This window comes from Plutella xylostella, chromosome 10 (assembly GCF_932276165.1).
Source record: "Plutella xylostella chromosome 10, ilPluXylo3.1, whole genome shotgun sequence".
NCBI classification, from domain to species: domain Eukaryota; kingdom Metazoa; phylum Arthropoda; class Insecta; order Lepidoptera; family Plutellidae; genus Plutella; species Plutella xylostella.
The window spans coordinates 6651264-6667581 of record NC_063990.1 but is presented as its reverse complement, the minus strand read 5'-3'; the positions used below and the strand labels follow the sequence as shown (position 1 = coordinate 6667581).

The following is a 16318-nucleotide window of genomic DNA, read 5'->3' as shown; positions in this document are numbered from 1 at the left end:
TTTATACCATCGCTCTTACGGTGAAGGAAAACATCGTGAGGAAACCTGCATATCTAGATCTAGCACATCTAGATATGTGAACCCACCAACCCGCAGTGGACTAGCGTGGTGGGAAATGGTCCAAGCTTAGGAAGGCAGCTTAGACCTTGATGCACAAAGGTTCCACTCTAGAGAGCCAGGTGCAGGTTCTTTCACCCCCACAGAGAATAGAATAGAATAGAATAGAGATACCAAATGAAATTACAAATTTACTTACATCAGATTGAAAGGAAAATTCATAATACCTTTTGGATGCTATCGGAATTTCGGTCAGTTGGTTGGTTAGTACTTAAATAAGTGACAAGTCAGATAACAGAAAATATCGTAGTTTTTTTAAAGATACGCTTTTAATAATAATATAATAATTCACCCAAATTGAAGGCTCACTCTCATTCCTTATACGACGCGTTCAATTCAAAGTTCTAAACTGGTATTTTTCATTTAGACCACAAAACATAGGTAGGTAATACGAGAGGTTTGAGGATACGTTAATAAAACATGTCAGTAGAACTAATGCGATTATTAGTTGTAGTCTATGTCTATGTCTTTTATACAATATCTACTAAAGCCTTTTTATAATTTTGATATTTAAAGATGATAATTATATCAATGGCCAATCATAGACTTTATTCACATTGTATAAGAGTGAGCGTCGCGTATTAAAAAAACGTTTCTGATATCTTCGCGTGAAATAATCCTGGTAAAGGTTAAAATTAATTCCATTCTTTCCATGTCATGGAAACGATCCTACTGGACATGTATATATGATAATAATAAGTAGAATTACATAATTTTTTTCATTATGAAAATATAACAACAAGTTTCTCTCTAAATCAGCTCTAAATGCTTATAAGCTTTGAAAAGTTAAACCGAGTTTTCCGTAAAGGAAATCTGATGTAAATTGTGTGCCCAATATTGTTTTACTCAGAGAGAACTTATTGTTTTAATTACAAACGAAGCCTACAACTTCTGTTGACGAATTTATTTAGGTTACAAATAGGGACGGTTAAAATACGACACTTAAACATAGATTAGACATTAGAAATAATTTTGAGAAATTTCCAGGGAAATACGTAATAAGTGCTGAAATTTCAAGAGCTAAAATTGGCTAAAAATAAGTTTATTTATGTGCTGACAGTAGAATTCACTATATTATTAAATTATTATGTTTGATATGAAGCGAGGATTACCTACTCATATTTACTTTAACTTTAGTTGATACGAACATGCTTGTCTGTCTCTACAAGTTCATGTTTCCCGCAATCATCAACTTTGATTAGACTTAGAGCGACCATGTTGGTGCGTAGGATGTTAATAGTACACAGATATTACTTTTACTGATACTACTTAGTGTTCGATTGGTGAGCTACCTGATATTAAGTTTATACTTACATATGTATAGGTGAATAACTTATAGAACAGTAGAGAGACCCATAGTGAGGCCACATGAAGGGAAAGTAACGGAAATATTGACGATTGAAGATTAGGCACTTTACGAGGTAATAAACAAGTTTTTAAGGCCATGGGATTTATGCTATAACCAAGTTATTTTTATAGTAAGGCAGATAAGATGATGTCCATGTCGCTATCAATGTGAAACTTCATGAGAATCGCCACCTGCCTCGCAAACAGAATTTGAATATCTGAGTAGAGGAGTCTGCATGAGCTCTGTGACAACAGACTTGACACATAATTGCGGGTCTCAAGCCGAGATTACGGCTTTGTTGCATTTGCGCACCAAATTTAGCTTAGTCTTGAGACTCCACATTCCACGAGTGCAACGTCTGGAAGGCGTCTTGTTCAGCGCCATCTTAAATGCAGCGCAAGCAGTTTAAAATTTACTCTACCAAGTACACGAATTCGGAATGAAATAAAGTTCAGGGTGTTACGCTTAGAATGTCTCAAACTGCACTTAGGTACACATTTTACCGACGTTATCTGGATTCTCAGTTCAAGAAATTCTGCAGTTGAAGCGAATGATGTAACGCTAAGAGACCCTCTAAAAGTTTACGTACCAGCGGAACATTTGTGAAGCAAAATAAACTTGTCTCGACAAAAAGACAGACTGGCATTTTTGCTGCCGTTAAACATGAAAAAGGCGTATCTCTGAAATGAAAATATTGTTAGATATCTGAATAACTTTTTTTACTTGGGGCCATTAATAATTAAGGTTGCGTTTCAGTAATTGTCCGTATCACATTTCAAACGTGAAGCGTATTTTTATTCGCATTATGATTATCTTAAAGGTAAAAGGCACAATAGGTATCAATAATAATTATGTGGATTCATTTATGTAACTTACGTTTATTTATAGACAATCGAGCACGTTACATAAGTATTAATTATCATAAGGTATAAAATGTACGTAAATCTGATTTGAGGTTTATCCACTTTAACATCAAGAAAATCAGATATCATCAGTAAAATACGCCTAATTTATTTTAAGTTCTAACTGACCTTGAGACCTGAAGGGGATAATTTACGAATCCACCAATTTGACTCGTGGATAAAAGAAAGAACTACATTTATTATAATGGCAGGTATGAATACTAAAAGATTCAGGTTCAAGCGATTAGAATTGTATAATTTAGTCCCTAATAGCTAACTCTTACAGCACAGTCACGATTACAAAAATATTATGAACGGAAACCCATTCTATTTCCATCGCAACTACCGTCTGTGCTTTATAGTGTTGACCTTTTAGCGGGGCTTTCTGTCTTGGTGTTAGGGTACTTTCCCACAGACAGATACTTAGCGATATGTTGCTATGGATGTATTTGATATCCACCAATCATATACATTGGTCCACATAGCATAGCACTGGTGGGGACGGATTTCTTCCAAATCATCGCACCATACTCGTAGCTGCATAGAATATCTTTGGTGGAAAGACACCCTTATGCTTCTTGAGAGAGTTCTTAGTCCACAGTACACTCACGGGCAATGAAAAAGTTCCTCTCACTACTCACAAAATTCCGACACCAATAAACTCCTATTTTTTCAACGATTTCATTTTAAATTTTAACAACATATTATTGTTTTAGTTGGTAGTATCCTGATGCTCTAAATGTACTTTAATGTTGCAGAAGGCGTTATTAAGCTAGCCTTTTCCGTTTAGGAGTAGGTAATTTGGTGGTTTTCTCAGTGGAACCTTTTCATTGCCCGTGAGTGTAATATGAGGACACCCATTGGCTATAACGATGACGTGTATCGTGCTCTCTATTTGCCATTTATTTACTGGGCTTCAAGTGCTGAGTGAAAAACTAACAAATCGGTTCCGTTAATAAATATTGCCTTCCAATGAAAACATTGGGATAGAAGGTAGGTATTTGAGCCAATATTCTTCCACTAAGGTTTGCGACGATCGTATTACGACAGCGCTTTAGAGAGTTTAGAGCTTCCTCCTGATAACTGAAGCCATACTATTAAAGTATTTTTCGCCGAACTGATATCTTTTCAGTATTACAAAGATTAGCTGGGTATTCATGGTTTTCGAATTCATAATTATTATTATTATATTTTTTGTTATCTACGGTATTTTGGTTTAGATTTACACAGTAATTTACTGTATATTCGAATTTTATAATCGGTTTTACTAAACTTAGCACTTCTTACTTAACCATTCTATACTCCAATGTTGAGTATTGTGTCGTGATGTCACAACATCTCGGTCTACATTGTGTGAATTTTGAATGCTTCCATTTACTTCTGGGGGCACTACAGCTTAGGAAAAAAGACGATCGTCAGTTATTATTATTATTATTAAATTCTTTATTGCACAAAGTAAATTGGTACAAAGGCGAACTTAATGCTAGCAGCATTTTCTACCAGTTAACCTTTGGTGATGTTGAAAAAGTGATTGGTAGTGCTTAAGGTTATCATCACGTAATTGGTACGTTAAAACAAGGAGACAGAGTCGTAGACAGTACACCAATGCTTCTGAACTAAATGTTTCCTTAGCTTCAGAGTAGGACTGCGGTACCCACAAGTCTATCTCGTAGAAGTAAGCTTACTGATTGCTTAAAAGCTCTCGTTCGTTTATTTGTCGTAAGCTACAGTGACCCCGAGTGCTTTCAGTGCACTGCAGTGTGCAATGTTACGAGAATGTGGCGTGTGGCGTGTGGACAGCAGATAGGGGCGCCCAAGCGCTACGTGTAGTGCTTTGTATCATAACCTATATATATACCGTCTGCACCCAAATATCGAGGATGTTTTGATACGTTGGTGAATGTAGTGTAGTGTAAATAGGGTGAAATTTTATCTGTGCATTTGTCATAGTTAGGGCGTCCCATAAGGTGAAATATTATCGAATATACTCAGCAACTTTCATTATGGAACATAGAATCGTCAATTAAAAAAAGACGAGTACATAAAATTTTGGTCTGTTTAACCATTTGACGGGAATTATATTGATAAAAGAGCCCTCCAGAAAAGTATGTAAAGTATCATTATTGTAAAAGTGGCTACAAAAAATTACTCCAATACAGAACTCTATGTAGGCATCTCGAGCTTTTTTGTATGTCCACCACGTAGGTATAATTTAAACTCCTACATCTTCTAAACAAGTAACCAACGACTCAATCCACCACCATTCCCTCCAGGCGACCTAATGGACGTGCTGGCGCTGTTCACCTCCTCCGTGAACTTCGTGCTGTACTGCAGCATGAGCCGGCAGTTCCGCTGCACGTTCGCGCGGCTGGCGCGCCGGCTGCTGACCGGCCCGGAGCCCGCCAAGTGCGCCGCCAAGCTCGAGCCCACCACGCAGGTATCTTTGTGTAGTATGTGCTAGTGGAGTGGTATGTATGTGTGAAGAGGGAACGCGCGCGGTCCGCTACACGTTCGCGCGGCTGGCGCGCCGCCTGCTGACCGGCCCGGAGCCCGCCAAGTGCGCCGCCAAGCTCGAGCCCACCACGCAGGTATCTTTGTATAATATGTACAAGTGGAGTGGTATGTATGTGTGGACAGGGAACGCGGGCGGTCCAGCCTGCTGGACTATAGAGTTTCCGCCAGAAACGGCAGTTACTTAAACTTCTACATTCTATGTAACTACTTGGTATTGGAAGGTAGCTTCTTTGATATTTCTCACTTTAATAAAATAATTAAAAAATACATGTCTTCTTGAAAGTGATTTTATTTTAAATCCGTTGTGAACAAGACAACACAAGTGAGTTCAGTATCATGTTTGTTGTTACGACTAATCTATATTAAATTTAGCTAGATCGAAATATCATCTATTAAGTAAATTTAAATGAAATTCCTCGCTTGAGCAAACCGTAAATCAAGCTTCATAATTTCAGCTTAACAATGCACATTGTTCGTAATTTGTTACCGGCGTTGAATATGCACTAAAATACTTTAAAATGTATAAAGTTCCTGGGATTACTCCACTCGATTTTGGCAGTGAAGCCAGAGAATAAACCTTACCACACTTACCTGGCCACATTTGGTGCAGCACTGTATGCTAAATGGCCACATTATCACATTAACCTAAAACACAGAAATACCTACGACATAGCATTTCATTTTGCTCTCAGAGTAGAAGACATTAATGCTGATGGTCTTACTTTGTCTCTTAGCTAAAGCTTACCCAAGCTTTTGATAGAACACTTGCACTTCATATAATAAACTATTATGATCCGTAAATATGTAACTAGAATAAAAACAGAAATTATCCTGTTGTTGTAAGTCTGAATTACCGCTAGTAGGTACGTAGGTCATTTTGATGTTCACCTCGAATATTGTGTACATACTTCAATGCAGTTAGAAAAAGTAATTTACTTAAAGTTAATTTTTCACTTACTACTTTTAATTAGAGTTGATTTTAACGAACCTCGTCAGTTTTTAATAGTCCAATATTTAAGTTAGGGCTTTGAAATGTGAGCCTTTAAATTAAACGGACCCGAGATATTTAAATAATTGATTACAATACGAAACAAAGATTTGCAATTTTATTCTCAAATGTCATGAACTGAATATTATAAGATCTTATAATTATATTCTGAAGACAGTCTTAAATATCTATCTCGACATTACTCGTATGACAGGTAAAGCTTTTATTACCCACGCCTGGTTGTAGGGAAGAATTTAAACTAGTCAAAAGGTATCTAATATAAAACGTGACCACACGGCTCGTCGCGATAAGAATGGGTACAAATGAAGGTTAAGAGGTCTGTGTTATGGAATCAGTAATGAAGGCAATTCCTATAGGTACTAGGTATACAGTATACAGTGACTTCTAGTGGTATTGTACAATAATAGGTCCACGAACTGCACTGTGCGGCCAGTGTCGCGTAGTTTACACAAACGCTTTGCCGCATCGGCATGTGTTTTCGTAGGCGTTTTTTCTTTATAAATTGAGGTATTCTAGCATACATCGACAAAACCAACGTGCTACGCGACGGGAGCGCTGCAGTGGGCGGACCGCCTAAAGGATCGCATATATTAGTGCCGAGCCGCAGCGTGCCAAAAATGTCCCAGCTGCGCATTTTCAAAACGTGCTATAGTTCATTTAAAATTTATTGAAGCGATTTGAGTGTATGTATAGTTGCACTGCGCCCGCCCGCTGCGGCCCGCCATCATTGTGCGCGATCCATTATAAGTCTATTTCAAATTCCCTCTAAAATAGCTTCGTGTTCACTTTACACTACGCGAATTAGGATTTTAAGCTTTATTACAAACCCACTTTGAGCTACGCGAAAGTAAACTCTATTTTAGATTGTGTTAAATATAAAGCGTCTTGTTCATCCGGCCAACAAAAGCTTTTCCAAATATAACAACACAATCTATCAAAAGCTCTTATAGAAATTTAATCTCTACTTTTGTTATTTTTGTAACTTTTCATTGTTATTCGTGCGGTATATATTTATTGCTGTATTGGGATGAAGTTTTACAAGTGAGTTGTGACCATGTGAACTGTGTTTCAGTGTTGCACCAACCACAGAATTAAATGCACCAGCTGTACAATCAGTAGCCATTCATCTCAGCGCTAACTCACTCATGAAACCTTCAATATTTGCTAACTATCTAGGCGCTTATTTATGTCGCACTTAATTCAAAACTAAACGTCAAAGTAACCTAAGTGTAAAAATAATCTAAAAGCTTTAAATTGTCATTTATATTCACCATCAGATACGAACATGCGCATCACATTCGCATACACGAATACACCTAAACCTCTACAACAACAAAAACTATAACTTCCCCACTAATTAAATTACATTACCATTTGTCTAAAGGGAAATACACGAGGATTAATATTGTTTTCCATCACGCACAGGTGACCGGGCCGCTATAGCGACAGAGTCCCGCCCTACTGCGGGTGGTCGAGGAGAGCATCATATAGCATGACGGTAAGATAGTCCTGACCCGACTGCACTGCAATTTATCTACGTAGATATATCATGACTCGCGATAAAAAAGTCGATGTGCCTGAGATTGTGCATTAAACGAATGCCATGCAACCCGGTCTGGAGAGCGAATTTTCAGAGCGCTGCCTGGTAACCTACACGACTGTCTATCGTTGCATTAAACGTAACTATTGCATGACATCTCTCCAAAACTTCTTATTTTGTCAAGAGTCCTCAACTGCTGCAGTAACTCAGTAACTGTTCAGTCTAGCCGCAATTATTGTTATATCTCAAGTCATGAAATACTTATATGGTTAAAGTTTCAACAACTCTTTTTATTACCATACACAGAACTTTCAAGGATAAAAACTACTGAAATTACTGTGATCTGAGAGAGTGGACACTGAACAATTATAATTGTTATACACTCAGTATGTAAATACACACTGTAAAATATAATAAACCTATATGTGTGGACATCATTAATCCATATTTTATAACGGATCTTAGAACTAAAATAACTGTTGTTTTTTTGCATTGTTTCAGAAAATGCACGTGCTCTCTATTTCTTAATTACTGATCTGTATTTATATTGTAAATAGTAGTCTGTAAACTTAAGTACCATATTTAAGAAATTAATTAATGGGTACCAGCTGTAAATAATAGGTCTAACGTAAGCACATTTGTTTGTAAAATTAACTAAATAACTTAAAATTGACGTTTTTTGGTATAGTACATCCCACACCGACACAAATACTGTGTGCACTTCTAAACTTCCTTTCAGTCCTAGATTTTGCGTTTATTGAGCCATAACGCAGAATCTAGGTAATGTTGATAAAGTATTTAAGATTAGATTATCGATCTACTTTCAATTTACCATAAATTAATGTAATATACCTACATATTTTTATAAGTTTGTTAGTAAGTAAGTGTTTTCATACTCTTTAGGGTCCAAGTTTCATGTAATTTTTTATTGAAATATCTAAGACACGGATAATTTTGCCTAATATTTGTACTTAATTTGTTTTTTTATATTTCTCATGAGCTTTATCGTAGGTACCTAATAATTATATAGATATTATAGATGATAATGTACCTACACAAATATTTTGAAAGGCATGATGAAGACCTACTGGATAAATAAATGAATGTGTAAAAGTTTGCAATTTTTTCAATTACTTACCTACAACACATTAAGTAGGGGCGTAGGTATATCAGTTTTTGGTTAAAGTGTACCTACTGTGATATTCAGTGGTAATTAAGTTTAGCAGATACCTGAAGCGGATCTCTGTGGTGTCGATGTTTTCCATGTCATAAAAAAATAACTCTACGACTTCTGGTCTCCCCCCGGGTGCTGGCCCGACCCAGTACTTACACAACCACTGTTTTCACTTCCCCGATATCAAGTAAAAAAGCTACATCAATGACTTGTTGACATAGATACCAATTCCAATTAATAACACGCAAAAGTCAGTTTTAGTAGAAAGAAAAAATAAATTTTAACGAATACGAAACTCTCGTTAAATGCTGAATTCGTTCAGTCATTCAGTTTTTACGTTTGAAGAGCAAGATCCCCTTTACGTTTTCAATAAACACATGTTGTGACGGTACCGAACTGAAATAGCAGTATTAATTGGAATTGAAGTTCCAGCGAACATTTCAATCGAAATCGTGTAATAGTTTAAGCCATACCACTCGATACCTGTGTAGGTACTGGGATCATTGAGTATTCACATATGAATTATAGGTAAACAACGATATTATTAAATCAGGATGAAAGTACTAGGCACAATTCAACTTGACGAGTGGCTTCATCAAATCCTGTATGAAAGTTTCGGCCCAAATGTGGGCAAAAGACACGTTTTTATTTAGAATCTAGGTACTTATATACGCTTGAGAGTCAATTTAGTGACACTTTTCAATTTGTAAGGTGTTTTTAACAGCGTGCGGATTTCATCACGCACGCGGGGTTGTCCCGCACGCGTGTCGCCCGCAAGTGCTATTCTCATACAACTTTACTATTTATTGTAATGCGTGGAATACGCATGCGGGAAAATAGCGTGCACTCCTGCATGCTTGATGTAATCCGCACGCTATTAAAGACCCTTAAATTGTGATGAATTTATGCTAAGTAGTACGTACGGTCAGCTTGCAAATTAAAACTTTTTCAATGTTCCTGTTTTGTTCAACCCGCGAATTCCCTATCCAAACACAATTCAAAATCAGTTTCAAATCCTCGTGGCACGTTTTAACTTAACGGCAAAACTTTATAATTTATTTATCAATTTGTTTCCGTACGTGAGCTTTTTAATGTAAAATTAATACTTCAGAATAAAGCTCAGAATTAAAATTTATTTTTTTACTAAACATCATAAATTCGATACATTTAATTACGCGAGTATTTCATTTATTTAAATGTATTATAATTTCTATTGGATGATAATTATTTTGATTACGTAGGTAGGCCTAGCTATATCTACCACATTGCAACGGAGTCATAATATTACTAAGAAGTCGGTAACTTTTTAGTAATTGGAGACTGGGAAGTTTTCATTTGTATTCGGTATTTTCACCGAAACCTCAAACCAATTTAACAGTAGATAACTCTCAGGTAACGATTTAGGTGTTTCTTGATTGAAGGCTTCGTTTATTTTACTAATAGGTATTTACGACGGCCTGTTTCACAAAGGCTAACAGATAAGTTTCCAATAAACACGTGCAGTTGAATATTGTGGAGCTCTTCTTACTCTTAAGCGGGCTCCCTAAATGAGGTTATGAAAGAAATTTTGGACTAATTTCAGAAACAGAGCCTCGTAAATACAGGTATATGTATAGGTAATGATTGTCGACCCTGCCCGCTGGACTGACGACCTTAGGCGGGTAGCCAGTAGTGGTTGGATGAGGAAGGCCGAGGACCGAGTGTTGTGGCGAGGCCTTGGGAGAGGCCTATGTCCAGCAGTGGATGATTATTGGCTGATGATGATGATGATTGTCGACCCTGGTGTGAAGTAGAATGGCAGATCTACGTAAGTACAGATTTTTCTTTTCAAGTAAAAGAAAAGTGTTTCTAATATAATACCTACCGCAGCTTTTTTAAATATGCATGCGTTATTTTTTCGTAAACCAAATTACTACCAGTACTCAGGCTATGTATAATCAACAAAAGCCATACGTAATCCAATACCCGTGAAGATTTTCCATGGTAAAAATCACAGGTTAAGGCTGTCACTAAAGCTGGAAGAAAATCAGAATCTGTCAAATCTAGTGAGGGGGGGTTGAGGTATGCGGGGCGTTCTACGGACAATGACATGAAATTTTAACATAGTACTCGAAAACATAAAAGTGAAGACATGCCACTTTGTTAAAAATATACTAAGTAAGTAATATTGTTTTGTGATACGAAAATATTTATTTTTATTTGAAAGTATTTTTAATATTTAATAATTAATTATATATAAAGTCGTACCCGTGCCGATATTTATACAGGTTGTTGCAAAAAGGGTTTAATACTATGCCGAAACCTACGTGTGCAGCATGTTATTGATGTTATTTCTAAGCCAGGAAATGAAATCAGAATGTAAAAAAATCGCGAAAATATTATCAGAGTTTAATAGTTCAGGGTGTTGTATTAAACTCTGCCCCCGTGTAATAAAAAAAGTATAGTTAGCCGAAAGGGCGTTACTCAGGCGTCACTCTGAAAAACTTTTATCCTACGTAATTTTTTATATTCATGAAAAAAACGCTTCTTCATATAATTTTTTTTTGGTCACATGACCTTTTAGTTAGACGACCTGTTTTTTTTTGGTGTTTCAAAAGCAGAACAGTAGTTTGCAGAACTCTGCATATACAGGGTGTCACAAAAGGTTACGTAGCTGGCAAAGGGATATGGGGAGGTCACCAGAAAAATAATAACATGTAAGTACCCCCGCAAGGGAGTACATTAGTACAAGGCGAGAGTGTGTATTTTTTTTTAAGTACTTATGTGTATTTGGGATATGATAGAAATAATATTTTTGTTTCTTAAAAACCAAAAAATTTACACCTTGCTGCGCTCTTTTGCTCACTGTAAGTACACCTACAAATATTGCTGTATTAAAAAAAACGGTTTTGTTATAACGATTATAAAAAAAAAGTTATTTTCATGTCAAGGAGTCATTTACCTAATTACGATTTCACTCAACAGCAGGTGAACTGAAAAAATAAGTTCTAGTTCTATCATCACTTTAGATCGCAAACATTGTAACTCCACTTTTCTCGGCGAAAAGTACTCTTTGGTGTCAATAGAAACGTTTTTTGAATTCACATGTTTTCCTCTTTATTCGAAAAAAAAAACTGTATTCCGCATTTTACCATTTGTTTTCCTCTAAACCCCAAACCGTGATTTTTAAACAAGAAAACTTAGTAATTATACCCTTTATTCTCATATACAACGTGCGATGTAGGCGAACGTGAACGAAAACTATGCAATAAGCCTTTGTTTTTATTACTACTTTAGTAAATTACAATAACATACTCAACAATGTTAATTTTTTTTTGCAATGTTATGTTGTTAAATTAAGATCTAATATTTTATTAACATGAAGTTACTTTCAACTTTTTTTTGCATCTATGCGTCGAATCACAGCATGACGGCTGCTGCAGCTTCCTGCTGTCCTGTCCTCCAACCAATCCCACCAGTACTGCAGGTTGCGTCGAATACGAGCCATTCTCTTCGACTTGACAAGACAGGTGCTCCCGGAAGGATCATAGATCGCACGGAACCCGTACCGTATAGAGGCAACGGACTCCTTTGCAACAGCCCCCCAGATTCGGAAGTAGCCCATGCACTGCATGGCGAGCACAGCGGCAGCAATTTTTTCGTAATGAATCATTGGGATGTCATCCCCGAAGGAGGCTCTCAGCCTACCTCACGACCTGTGTGACATTAGAAAAATGCACTGTGCTAACGCCGTTTGCGAGCTTGATTTGCAGGACCGCGTTGTATGCCAAGTTCCACAGCAGAGGGGTCCAAGACCTACCGCTGTGGAACTCCGCAACTGAACTTCTTCAGTGAAAACAAACCCTCTCTTTTCGCATCCTTAATGTACTTGTTAGACACGTATGACCTCTGTCAATTTTCTGCAGATAAGAAGACAAGTGATGGTATACAAGAGCCGCCCTAAAGGTTCGCCCTCTAGGGGATAGAGTTGAACGCGGTTACTATTTTTAAGCAAACAGCCAGCGCAACAACTCGCCCGTGGTTCTTATCCTGCTCCGACAGTGAACGAACGCAAAGTATTGTACCCACTATTCGAATCCGCATTTCGGATGCCAAACTGACTCTCCGAAAGGTCGAAACCGTACCACCACAGAGGTATGACTCGTTCGAAGAGCTTATCAGGCTCTTACAGCAATCAGATGTGTCGGTACACTGAAAGATAATCTACAGGCCTGCTTTATTTATTTAGGAGCACTAATGGCCTCCTTTCAGTCATTGAGTCACTGGCACTCAGGCTGCGGTTGAACAGGAAGATAGACTGTCTAAACAAATCATTTTTAGGCTAGTTAAAAAAAAACTTTAGGTGGGTAGTATGCCAACTAGAACTACAAATAAAACAGTATTTTTGTCTCCTCTAAAATTTGGTCACGAGGAGTTACGATGATTACGATCTAAGGTGACGCTGACGATATTTTATACAAGGTATTGAAAAAAGGGTATAAAGCTTAGCCAAAAGTGGATTTAGGTGCCATTCTGATCCACTATTCTTCTACAATTTTGAAAATTCACGTAACAAAACCTTTTACATAGAAACTTATTCGATCACGTGACTTTTTACTATAGAGACCGAATTTATTTTTCGAGAATTTCCAAAACTTGGAGAACAAAAGTTGTTCAGAATAACCCCTGAGTCAAACCCTTTCGGCACAGTATACCCTTTTTGCAACATCCTGTATAGGTAATATCAGGTTTATAAAAGACCTGGGCCTGTAGAGTGAGACTCGGCATGGGGAGTCATAATTTATAGATCTTTTAGGTTGCAGTGGCGAATGGGCACTGGTAGCCCTGCCCTTTTCTATAACTTTAACTATAGGTAATTTTATGGCAATTTAAAAATGGTATAACATTTATCTATTTGAAAAAATCATTAAAAATATACATTACCTATCACCCTAATTTAAAAAAAAAATTCAGCCCTTACTTTAAACTTATAACACCCCTCTATTTCCTTCAGGGGTTAAAAAACCTGTGTATTTAATATTTTCTTATGAGTTTTTTTTTAAAAACTAGGCTCTTACATAGTTGTACATAATATTATGCGGTATTTTATTCCACTTGTAACGCATAAAATTCATAGCTACAGTAAACATTTCATTTTTTTCATGGCGAGATACAGTCGCACTTAACCGCTTTTTTGCAAAGCTTGTTAAATAGATTTAAAAAATTATGTAAATTTTAGATCTTCAATTTTTAAAAATACTTACTTATTTTTAACAACCTGTAGTGTACAGACTACCACATCTTAAAATATATATATTTTTAATTAACTACGGTTTTTGGTTTCAAATAAAACAAATTATGAACTTACTTTTCAACACCCTGTATATTGTGTAGCTTACCTACCATACACAACCGTTAAAATAAAATAAATTACCCCTCAGAATATAAACAGGCTCGCGCTTTGGCATACTGCATTGACCGTATAGTTCTTATTCGGAGAATCTAATGAGTGTCATTATGTGCAATGTTTACCTTTATCTATGCATCTGTAACTCTATAGTAAAAAATGTAAACAAATCGAAAAGGCGAAATGTTTTCTAAGAATTTTCGGCTTTTCTGCATCTAAAATGATTAGAAAATTAACTTTCCATAGCAAATGCATATGTATTATAATACTTGTAGTCATAATTTGTTGATTTAATCAGTTTTTGTGAAATATTTGATAAAAAATAAAATGGCGTGGGTATCGCTCCTAACAGGCCGCCACCAGGGCGACGACTGAAGAAATCTGAAATCTGTCACGGTGTCATCATTTTTAAACCGGAATTTATTAGTTTTTTGCAAAAAAAGTTGACTTCTGGTCCATTAAATCCAACTCTTTAAGGTAACTTTGTTAAGAATTTAATTACCTACACATACATATAAGATTCCATGAAACTGGGCCCTCTGATTTCGAGGGTTTTTTCATAATAAGTCAAAAAATGGCAAAAGACATGGTGTGTTTGCAATTTTTTTTAACATACTTATTATAATCCTGCACCAATTTATAAGCAACTAACATGTTCAGTATACCCTCTGCTACAAAATATATTTTTATCAATGTGATAGAAGCCACCGTTTTTCCAATCTAATCAAGTATATCAAGCCGACTTTAGCATTTTAGCTTTAGGGATCCCCTTAAAGATACTCGTAATTCAAAGACATGCGGAATATTTATTTGAAACGTATAGCACTCATCTATCATTCTTCGGTATATTACAAAATAAAGCACTAGAGGTGGATATTGGGTATGTTAATATATTTCTTTAGCTGACTGTACAATGAGTGTTCGGTTTCACGTGAGCAGCCTGCGGCGGAGCATGTCAGGAATTATGATTAGGATAAAACAACCGAGTAAAGGATTATGCTCAAAGCAAATCGGCAGGGTGAAATTTTAACAGTTATCGGTATTAAATTTATCTTTAATAAAATAAAAATATTTTTTTCGCAATACATATAAATAGGTATATTTAGTTATGTATACATCATATACACTCACGGACAAAGAAACAGTTCCACTTACGAAATTCCAACACAAAATGACCAACATTTTTTAAAACATTTTATAGGAAATTTATCAAAACGTTTTTAGTTGGTAATATTCTGCTAAGGTTTTAAATGTAATGTATGTGTGTAATATTAAATACGGCATCATTAAGCTAGCCTTTTCCGCTTATGAGTAATTTGGTGCTTTTCTTACTGAAACTTTTTCTTTGCCCGTGAATGTATTTCTGCATCAAAATATGCACTGCACAATATGATACTGTTGGATACTGTATCTTTCCTTTCTGAACCCCAGCTGACAGTACTAGCCACAAGTATAGATTTTCCTCCAGGAGTGCAAAAAAAAAAAATTATTAATAATATATAGGTATATATATATATAAAAGATAAAATATATATATTATAAGCTTCCACATTGAGTAGTGAGTAGTTAAAAGATGAAGACAAAAAACAACCAAACTCTCACAATATATTGATCTCTCAAAAAGGCACGGACATAAAGTCTGTGGAGTGATAATAAAATCTTTAAAAAATAAAAAAAAAAAGCCACAAGTATGAGGAAGGCTGACGACAAGGTATTGTGGCGCTAGTTGACTGATGGTACCTAACTATGGCGGGATGTTCAATTATAAAATCAATCCTGTATTAAGTTGATCCAGAAGCAGGGGTAGGTCGGTTTTCTGGAATTGTGAAAGTTTCGGGTTAAGATCATTTTCACAAAATAAATATTTTTAGAACCTAAGCCAACATTTTGTGCCTAGCTCTTAATACCCAGTACCTAGAATCTAGAAGTTAATTGCATTTTCTCGTAGAAACGGCCTTTTTTGGGTTTTTCAAATAATTTCTAGAGTCCAAGAAAACAGAAACAGAAATTTATATTTATTTTTAAATTGGCATAAGTTTAAAGTGTATTTAAGTACAAAGTGTTTTTTGAATACCAGGAAGCCTTTTATATTATAAAGCCACCTGCAGAGTGTGGGTCTCGTTAAACTGGATAAGCAATGAACAATGCAAATGTGCCAGCTACTTCAGTGACGATGACGATGAATGATTTTTTAAATATTTTAAATACGTAAGTATCATAGGAATTAAAAGGTGTTAGTTAGGTACTTTTCCTAGTAGTAAGTTAATAAAAAGTAGAAAGTTTAATTTCAGACTCATAAAAGCAAGTCCAAATTCTTACGTATACGCA

General features: G+C 36.0%; 1 protein-coding gene across 1 annotated transcript in view; it reads left to right on the top strand.

Moving 5' to 3' along the window:
- The window catches only part of LOC105392504 (G-protein coupled receptor dmsr-1), a 32390-nt gene extending 23844 nt beyond the window's left edge, over positions 1-8546 (top strand). The window contains exons 4-6 of the mRNA XM_038117691.2: positions 4641-4804; positions 7316-7388; positions 7932-8546. Coding sequence (XP_037973619.1) covers positions 4641-4804; positions 7316-7333 — 182 coding nt within the window. The 3' untranslated portion in view covers positions 7334-7388; positions 7932-8546. The remainder of the gene's footprint in view (positions 1-4640; positions 4805-7315; positions 7389-7931) is intronic.
- Positions 8547-16318: the final 7772 nt, after the last annotated feature.